General features: G+C 67.3%; 2 protein-coding genes across 2 annotated transcripts in view; both read right to left on the bottom strand.

Annotated features, from left to right (window-relative positions):
• Nucleotides 1-187: 187 nt before the first annotated feature.
• Nucleotides 188-3,885, bottom strand: CHLNCDRAFT_139124 (hypothetical protein; the record flags this gene model as incomplete). Its single annotated transcript, XM_005844365.1, has 7 exons — nt 188-373; nt 507-718; nt 958-1,067; nt 1,185-2,476; nt 2,704-3,339; nt 3,475-3,571; nt 3,701-3,885. 7 exons carry the CDS (start codon nt 3,883-3,885, stop codon nt 188-190), a joined length of 2,718 nt encoding a protein of 905 aa, XP_005844427.1.
• A 348-nt stretch (nt 3,886-4,233) lies between these two features.
• CHLNCDRAFT_36907 (hypothetical protein) overlaps nt 4,234-9,081 on the bottom strand; it is a gene marked incomplete at its 3' end in the record, with an annotated part of 6,810 nt that continues 1,962 nt past the window's right edge. Inside the window, exons 8-23 of the mRNA XM_005844366.1 lie at nt 9,013-9,077; nt 8,772-8,911; nt 8,481-8,590; nt 8,203-8,347; nt 7,974-8,096; nt 7,673-7,777; nt 7,254-7,434; nt 7,013-7,132; nt 6,754-6,875; nt 6,468-6,582; nt 6,112-6,281; nt 5,734-5,921; nt 5,331-5,560; nt 4,932-5,092; nt 4,512-4,762; nt 4,234-4,345 (exon numbers count right to left, since the gene is read on the bottom strand). Coding sequence (XP_005844428.1) covers nt 4,234-4,345; nt 4,512-4,762; nt 4,932-5,092; nt 5,331-5,560; nt 5,734-5,921; nt 6,112-6,281; nt 6,468-6,582; nt 6,754-6,875; nt 7,013-7,132; nt 7,254-7,434; nt 7,673-7,777; nt 7,974-8,096; nt 8,203-8,347; nt 8,481-8,590; nt 8,772-8,911; nt 9,013-9,077 — 2,338 coding nt within the window. The remainder of the gene's footprint in view (nt 4,346-4,511; nt 4,763-4,931; nt 5,093-5,330; nt 5,561-5,733; nt 5,922-6,111; nt 6,282-6,467; nt 6,583-6,753; nt 6,876-7,012; nt 7,133-7,253; nt 7,435-7,672; nt 7,778-7,973; nt 8,097-8,202; nt 8,348-8,480; nt 8,591-8,771; nt 8,912-9,012; nt 9,078-9,081) is intronic.

Genomic DNA, 9,081 nt, shown 5'->3' on the forward strand with positions numbered 1-9,081 from the left:
AGTGCAAAGGTCACTGAAAGCAGGCAAGGGTCTTCATGAAAAGGATACGGAGAAAGTGAGTACACGCAGACACCACTGGCAAGTGAAAGCAGAGCAAGGGGAATGGCAAGACACAAGGGAGCGACATGGCGACATGGGTGGAGCTTGGCCAGCCCACATCCCACTGCTTAGGGAGGAGGTGCTCCGCTCACTCCACAGGGCACAGCAGCTCCAGGATGGCGTAGAACTCCTCGCTGGTGAAGCTGAGGCTGGCCAGCAGGCGGTTGAGGCGGGTGATGCCGTCCCGCGTCTCAAACGCCTCGCGCAGCGCTGGGCAGCGCTCCAGGGACAGCGCCTTGAGGAACAGCACCGCCACCACCTGCCACTGGCTCGCCTGCGGGCGGGCGGGCGGCAGCGCGTGCGCGCCGTGGGAGCCAGGGGGCCATGCATGGCGAGAGTGCGCCAGCCAGCCGGGGCGCAAGCAGCTGAAAGGCTGGCCACAGCCTGTGCTGGCACAGCTGGCTCACCTTGAAGGCCGGCAGCGGGCCCACCAGGCGCAGCGTGCGCAGCAGCTCATCCAGGCTCCGCTCCACCTGGCCGCGAGCTGCGGCGGCCTGCAGCCCCGCACACACGGGCGGCAGCGCCGCCGACAGGCAGCGGCTCAGCGCAGCCAGCACCTCTGGCGAGGTGGGCGGCGGCAGGGCGAGCTCGGCGTCGGGGCCCGAGGCCAGAAGCTCCGCTGCAGCAGTGGCGCAGCCATGCCGGCGGCAATCAGCGGCGGCGTGGATCCAGCACCTGGCAGCAGTGCCGGCTTGCCCAAGCCCCCAATCCACCCATCTGTTGCTGAACAAACGAAAAGGCACATGCCAGAATAGCAGCACACGTGCCCCCCACACACATGGATGGGCTGCCTGCCCAGCAACCTGCACCCCTCCTTGCATGCATTGTGGTACTGCCGCACATGCCTCTTCGGCCCACCTGTGCTAGACGTGACCCAGGCCTCTAGGTGCGTGAAGAAGGTGCCAAAGAAGGAGAGCTGCAGGCGGAAGCCCGAGCGAGCGCCTGGCGACTCTGCCTCATCACTCGAACTGAAGCCAGGCAAGGAAGGCCAGGCAGGGAAGGGAATGCAGCAGCGGGGCGCTTTAGCACCAGGGCATCGCTTCACTGCACCATCGCTTCAACCATGCGCCAGGTGCGATGCATACCACAGCACCCATCCCAGCGCCAGCGCCGCGCCGCAGCCCCACCTTGCGCCAGCCTCCTCTTCGCTTTCCATCCACCCCTCTGAGTCGGCCGCCTCGCTGTCAGTCTCCGAGTCTGATGCCAGAGCAGCCTGGAGCTCGGGGGGCAGCGCCGCCGACAACTGCGGGAAGGCGTGCTGCAGCTGCTCCGCCTGACGCTTGGTCAGCCCGGCCTGCTGGGCGGTGGGCGCTGCCTGCTCCTGCTCTGGTGCCTGCCCTGCTTGCAAACTGCTGCTGCCATCGAGCGAGGCTTCCCGCCCTCGAGGCTGGTCCCTGTCCGGCGTGGACGGTGGCTGCTGCTGCTGCTGGGCTGGCTGGCTGCTCAGCCGGCTGCTGGGGGCACGCGGGAGGCCTGGCGGAGGGCTGGAGAGCCGCCGGCGTGGCATATGCGCCTGGGGCGGGCTGGCTGCGGCCATGGCAGCCAGGTTGCCGCTGCTGCTGCCTGGGCTGGCAAACGAGCCTGCCAGGCTGCTGCTGCTGCCCACAGGGCTGTGCGCATAGAACTGGGGCACCTCACGCCACTCACGCGGCACCGCAGCGCTGGCGCCGCCGCTGCTGTTGCCCAAACCGCGCTGCTGGATGTCAATGCTGGTACTGGAGGTGTTGTGATTGGGCAGCGGGCGGGGCGGCGAGGGGCCAGCTGCAGCGGCAGCAGCACGAGGCTGGGGCTGGGGTGGGGCCACCGCGGCGGGCAGCTGTGCCGCATCAGCCACGTATAGGCGCCCAAACTGGGCCGCCAGGCCCTTGCTGCCTTGTCCCAGAGTGCTTTTGGCATTTTGCTCAACCTCAAACACAAGCACGCTGCCAGGGGATGCTTGGGTTTGAGGACCGGGGCTGGAGCCGCCGCTCGCAGGCAACGCCGCCGAGCCTGCTGCGCTGCTGCTCGCGCCTCCTGCCGCGGCAGCTGGGGGCTGCGAGGCGCTGTCGGCGTCGCTGCAACCAGCGTTGCTGCCGCTGCCGCTGCCGCCGTTCGCGGAAGCGCTGTCTGCCGCCGTTGCATTCGCCGGGCTGCCCGCGCCACCTGCTGCTGCGGTCTGCCGCCCGCCCTCCTTTGCATTCTCCTTCCGCTCCCCCTTTGCTGCCGCCTCGCTCGCTTCAGTGTCATCAGTGAAGCGCACCCGCCGCTGCCGCTGCCGAGGCGTGCTGCCAGCACGCGGCACATAGCCCTCCACTGCCGCTGCAGCCTTGCTGCTGCCGCCGCGGCCGGGCTGAAGGCCGCGGGCAGTCTCTGCAGCCACAATGCTGGGTTCCCGCTCCTGCACAGGCAGCATCAGACGCCCCGGCTACAACTCAGGTTGCCTGCTCTTGCTGCCGTGACTCCCCCAGGCTGGCGCAGGGCACATGTCGCTGCAGCAGTTGGCTGGCAGACCCATCCGGCGACGCACCCGACAGCTCCCTTTCTGACCTATATCACCCTGGCCCCCCGGCCCCCAGCCAGCTCTGTGGGCTGCTGCGGCGCTGCTCCAGGCCTTCCCCCTCTCACCTTGACCTCTGCCAGCATGATGGGAACCTTGGCGGTGCCTGCAGCAAACTGCGACTGCTTCTTCAGCACGCCCTTTGGCTTTGGGGGCGGCGCAACGCCGTCGGCGGCCGTGGCGCGTGGCTTGGGCTTGCGGCTGAAGTCGCCAAACTGGCCTGCGCTGCTCCCGATGTGCTTCACCTTGTGCACCTGCTCCACCTCTAGCCGCGGCACCAGATCGGCGCTGCCCCAGATGCTGCCGAGGCCGCCGGCGCTGGCGCCTGGAGCTGCCTCTGCTGCTGCTGCTGCTGTCGTCTCTGCTGCCGGCGGCGAAGGTGCAGCCTGGGCATCTGGCAGGGCCGCAGCCGCTGCCTGCTGCTCCTGCTGCCGCTGCTGCTGGCCCTGCCGTACCAGCTGGTACATTGCGGTGAATCGCTCCAGCGCCAAGGCGCCGCTGCCCAGCCGCGCCGCAAAGCGCCTGACAGCTGCCTCGCAGTCAGCGCCGCAGTACAGCGGCATGTCGTCGGCGCTGTCCTGGCCAAGCACCGCCTGCGAGGTGCTGCTGCGGTGGCGGCCGCTGCCGCCGTCCTGCTGCCCGCGCGGCGGGCGCGAGCACAACGGGTTGCCGCACTTGCCCGCTATCGCACGCTCCTCGGCTGCCTGCATGCGGGGTTGGCGTGGGGCGGGTGGGTGCATGGGGCGGGGCAGGCCAAACGTTTGGGCCGCTGGAAGAGGAGGAGGGATGGGTGCAGCAAGGTTGGACAGCAGGCTGGCTCTGGGCCAGGGTTGGGGCACCAGGAATCTCCCCCTTGCCTGCTCATACTCTTCGCCGCACATCACACGCGCCACTGTCCACAGCTGTGCCTCGCTGCCAGCTCCCTGCTCCATCAGCCTGCGTGTCGCAACAACAGGGTGCAGGGCGGTGGCAGCAGCAGCAGCAGTGAGCACACCCTGGATCTCCTGCATGGGCCGCACAGCAGGAGAGGGCGAGTATGGAGAGAGCACTAGCCGCGCCGCGCACCTGTCGCACGCACGGAAGGCGGCGCGGGAGCGCAACTCGGGCAGCGTGGCAGCTGGCGCCCGCCGTCGGCGCTGCTGCGCGCCATCCCTGACGGGTAGGCTGCCTGCTGCTCCCTTCCCTGCTCCTCCTGTGGCCGCTTGGCTGCCCTGCATGGTCTCCGGGTGCTCTGCCGCCGCGGGTGGCATGCGCCGCTAGGTCCCCACTTTCGGGGTCTACGATATCCAGACTTAGGCCCGATAATGCGAAAGACACAGTAGGGCACCGGAGAGACCAGGTGAGCTGCAAGACAGGGTTCGGCTCAGCGGCCACACCTTTGCCAGCTTCCCAATTTGCAACACAAAGAGCTTTAAATGAAGCAATACTCATCCTCGTGCTCAGCTATCGAGGCTCATCTGCACCTGCAAAGCATGCAGCACTATGCCCCCGCCGCCGCCGCCACATGCAGCTCTTCTAACAATTAAGTCTGGAAATGTTAAAGCAAAGCAATATGCGGGTGCTACAAAAGAATAAAGGTGTCACAAGCCAGGGAGAGGTCAGGCCACCGCCTCCAGCTTCTTCTCAGGTGCCGTAAACCCCATGCCGTTCACAACCGGCACACACCGCTCGCAGAGCTCAGGGTGCTGCTCATCGCTGCCAACGTGTGTGCTGCAACAGAGGTGGCACGAGAGGATGCCTCAGTCACTCGGCGGGAGCACTGGATACAAACTGTACGAAATCGCAGATGATGTACTGCGGCCCTGCCGCCGTCCAAACGCTCCACAGAACCACCCCACCACGGTGGCCATGCCCTCCCCTCCCCTCCCCTGCCCACCTGTAGTTCCAGCAGCGGTTGCACTTGCGGCCGTCGGCGCGCGCCACGCCCACCGTCACCTCCGACCCGCCCGCCTCCTCCAGCACCGCCGTGGCGCTGTAGGCTGCCCCCTCGGCGGCCGCCGCAGGCGATTCCACCAGCTGGGCTTGACTGACGATGAAGGCGTAGCGCAGCGGGTCCATGCCATTGCCAGCAGCCTGCAGCGCCTCCAGCTGTGCCCGCAGCTCGGGGCAGGCCACATGCAGCAGCACCTGCATTGCCGAGTCGCGGGGCCCGGGGGCGGGCAAGGAGGCAGGTAAATTTGGAGCCAGGTAGGGTATGTACCGCCGGCCAGCCATCCAGCAAGCGGCTGTATCTCTGTCCCTGCCTCTCTCTTTTTCTCTATATATCTCTGTCTCCCCATACAATGAGGGCACCAACCTTGGCCTCCAGCGATGCCCCAAGCGCCTTGTCTGCCCGCGCCTTCTCCAGCAGCAGGTTGATCTCGGAGCGGATGCCCAGCACAGCGCGCCACAGCATGGCATCCGCCTCGGGCAGTTGCCGCCACTCGTCGGGCACAGCAGCCCAGCCCGCTTGGAACACTGCATGCAGAGACGGAGAGGGCAAGGCGGGTCGATGACCTGCGTCAGCGCAGCAAGCCAGCAGGGCCGGCAAGGGGATTCCCAGCATGGACTGCCCAGCATGGCCGCAGCAGCCAGCCACCCCAGGCAGCAGCGCTGGCTCTCCATGCAGCAGAGGCAGGTGGCTGCCAAGAGAAACCACCGGCGCAAAGCGAGCAGGTGGGCCGGCGCCCTGCGCATCACGCCCACAGCCGCCCACCCGACTGCTCCTGCCGCTTGTACGGCAGGTTCTGCCACGCATCCTCCGCCATGTGCGGCAGCAGCGGCGCGATGACCGGCAGCATGCCCTCCAGCAACGCCGCCAGCACCGTCTGGCACGCGCGGCGGTCGGGGGCGGCGGCGGCGCTGATGTACAGCCGGTCCTTGGCCACATCCAGGTAGAAGTTGGACAGGTCCAGTACCGTGAAGCGCTGCAGCGCCTGGTACACCCTACGGCAGCGCGCAGGGAGGAGCCAGGGAGAGGCAGGGGTAGGTGGGTGGTCAGCGACGGGCGGCAGTCAGAGACGGGGTGAACATCAAAAGCAACATGCCCGTGGCGCCTCCATGCGTCCCCTCCCACCGCAGGCCCCATCCCTGGCGCCCACTGCCGGACCAGAGCTCACTTGTAGAATTGGTAGCTGCCGTAGGCGGCGGAGCACTCGTCCACCAGCGCGGCAAAGCGGGCCAGGATGTAGCGGTCCGCGGCGGCCAGCTGGGCATGCGGCACCGCGTGGGCGGCGGGCTCAAAGTCGGCCAGGTTGCCCAGCAGGTACCGCAGCGTGAAGCGCATCTTGCGGTACACGTCAGCCACCTGCACCATGCACAGCGCCAGGGCAGCCTCACACGCGGGCAGCAGGAGCGGCGCGACAAGCACGCGTGTCACCTCTGCCCGCCACGCGCGATTTCACTCGGCCCCACAGCAGTGCGCGATGAGCCAAGGGGCAGGTCGGCGTGGCTGCCGCCGCGGCCGCCTGCTGCCGCCACCCCGGCCGCCGCCGCACCTGCCCAATGATCCTGCCGCCGATGAGCACGTCGCTGGAGTAGTCCACGCTAGAGACCCACAGGCGCAGCACGTCGGCGCCATAGGGCGGCTCCTTCTTGGCATCCTTGCCGCCCAGCATCACCACCCGGGGGTCAATGACGTTGCCCAGGGACTTGCTCATCTTCATGCCTGCGTAGGTGGCAGGTGAACATGTGGACATTTTGGGTGCTATTGTTGTTAGATCACAACATTGCTGGCTGAGAAAGGGCGCTGCCGGGCATTCTGCCGCCAACCATTGTTGGGTTGCAGGGTTGCAGGCTCAGGCGGAGCCACTGGAAAGAATGGCAGGGGCGCCGGGCCAGGCAGCAGGCTCACCCTTGTCATCCAGAACAAAGCCGTGGGTCAACACCTGCTTGTAGGGCGCGTGCCCGTTGGCCGCCACGCTGGTCAGCAGCGACGACTGGAACCAGCCGCGGTGCTGGTCAGAGCCCTGCAGGGAGGGTGGGCCAGCAAGAGCAACCCGCGGTTGGCAGCGCCGCTGCACAGGCAAGCCGTATGCCAGGCGTGTGCACTCAACAGGCTCTGGCTGTGCGGCAGGCTCCCTGCGCTGCCAGGAGGGCAGCACAGGGGCAGGGGAGGCAGGGCAGGTGCCCCAGCCCACCTCAAGGTACAGGTCTGCCGGGTAGTTGAGCGCCTGGTCGCCTCCCAGCACCCCCGCCCAGCTGCTGCCGCTGTCAAACCACACATCCATCGTGTCCTCGCCCTTGCGCAGCTTGCCTGCCTCTGCGGCAGCAGCGGGGGCAGCAGTGGGGTCGGCGGCAGGGCCGGCAGCGGGGCCATTCCACGTGTGGACAGTCGGCCTGCATGGTCATGCCACGGCAGGCGTGCAGGCAGCGAGGCCGGGCCGTAGCCGCCCGCACCTGGCCTAAGGTGCTCCGGCAGCAGGTCCGCAACATCCATCTCCCACCAGGCGTCGCTGCCGTGCTCCGCCACCACCTGGGTGACGTGCTGGATGGTCTCCTCGGTCAGCAGCGGCTCGCCTGCGGGCAGGGCAGCGGGCGGAGGCTCGGCCCACAGCGGCGGCGCAGCAGCAATAAGGAAACCAATGTGAGGAGCACATGGCAAGGCAAGGCAAGGCAAGGCCTGCATTGTGCGCCCCACCTGAGTCGGTGTAGTAGAACACCGGGATGGGCACGCCCCACTTGCGCTGCCGAGAGATGCACCAGTCGGAGCGCCCCTCTGTCATGGCGGTGATGCGGTTTTCGCCGGCGGCGGGGATCCAGTGGGCCCCCTGGATTGCCTCCAGCGCGGCGGAGCGGAAGCCTTCCACCGAGGCAAACCACTGCGGCAGCAGCAGCAGAAGTAACAGCAGCAGCAGCGCATGGGTCTGTACCAGGGCAGGCAGCGCTTGTGAGCAACACGGAGCCGGACGAAGCGTGTGCACCATTGCAGCTCAGCACCACCAAGTGTGTGCATAGCCGCTGCCGCAGCAGCTGCCCAGCACACACCAGCCTGCTCGCACCCACGCCTCCGCACACAGCCCCTAGACTCCACCACCAATATGGCGCATGCAAGCGCACCTGGTCGGTGGCCCGGAAGATGGTGGGCTTTTTGGTGCGCCAGTCGTACGGGTACTTGTGCGCGTACCGCTCCTCCATCAGCAGCACGCCCGCAGCCGCCAGGGCCTGCAGGGCAGGCAGGCGTGCACGTGTGGGCTGGTGTGTGGCACAGAGGGGGGGGCGCCTGGCTGCCTGTGTCTGCCTGCCTGCCCGGCCGCCTGCCTGGATGGCAGCCAGCCTGCCGTGCCTGGGCCAACTTGCACCGCTCCTGCCGCCTGCCCTGTGACACAACCCCATGCAAGGGCAGGTGCTACGGGCGTACCTTCACCACCGCATCGTTGCCATCCCCCTGCACCTGCAGGCCCGCAAAGGGGCCTGCCTCGTCTGTGAACACGCCTGCATCGTCCACGGGCGACAGCAGCGGCAGGCCGTACTTCTGCCCAACCTGCACCCACAAAGAGAGCCGAGATAGGCAAGGCAGCAGGTCGTTTGAAAAGGGTTGGCGGAGGAGGCGGGGTGGGGCCTGGGCCAGCTGAGTGGCTGGGTCCCACCTGGTAGTCCTCCTGGCCGTGGCCGGGGGCCGTGTGCACCAGTCCTGTGCCCGACTCAGTGGTGATGTAGTCGCCGCCAGCCACCACCGGGCTGGTCCGGTCAAACAGCGGGTGGCGGTAGCTGCAGCCCTCCAGCTCAGCACCTCTGCACAGAGGCAGGCGCAACCAGAGCATGGGTGCAGCACAGTTCAGATACCAGTGCTAATGCCGTGGTTTGCCTGGCACGGCTTTCAACTTCGTGTTGGAAGAACGGCAGGGTTGCTGCTTGTTCCACTCACTTGACCGTGCACAGCGTGGTCAGAGCAATGCCAAACTTCTCTGCCAGCGAATCCGCCAGGTCAGCAGCCACGATCAACCGCCGCACGGTCCACCCCTCTGGCAGGTCTCCCTGGGGGCAGCACGGGGAGGCAGCCAAGAGGGACGCCGGCTTAAGATGGTCGTAGGGATGCGGTGTTGCTGCCTGATGTTACGCCTGGCCTTTCTTGGCATCTGCCTGCATGCCAAGACCGGCGTCACACACATGCCAGCACCCAGCAGGCGCCGCCCGCAGCATCCGCCTGCCTGCCCACCTGCACCTCCACCACTGCATACTGCAGGTCGGCATTGACTGCCACAGCCAGGTTGGCGGGGATGGTCCAAGGCGTGGTGGTCCAGATGCCAAAGTGAGCCCCCTCCAGGGCGGCGCCAGCAGCCTCAGGGGCATTTGGGCCTGCACGGGAGCATGCCAGTGGCAGCCGAGCAGTCGTTGGACCGCCCTCGCACAGCCAGCTGCCTTGTCTGCTGGGCATGCGGCAACAGGCAGGCACCCACCCACAGCCTGCAACGGCATGGCCACATAGATGGAGCAGGAGGTGTGGCCCTTCTGGGTATTCGAGCTCT

The sequence above is a fragment of the Chlorella variabilis genome (genome assembly GCF_000147415.1).
Source record: "Chlorella variabilis unplaced genomic scaffold CHLNCscaffold_23, whole genome shotgun sequence".
Lineage (NCBI taxonomy): Eukaryota > Viridiplantae > Chlorophyta > Trebouxiophyceae > Chlorellales > Chlorellaceae > Chlorella > Chlorella variabilis.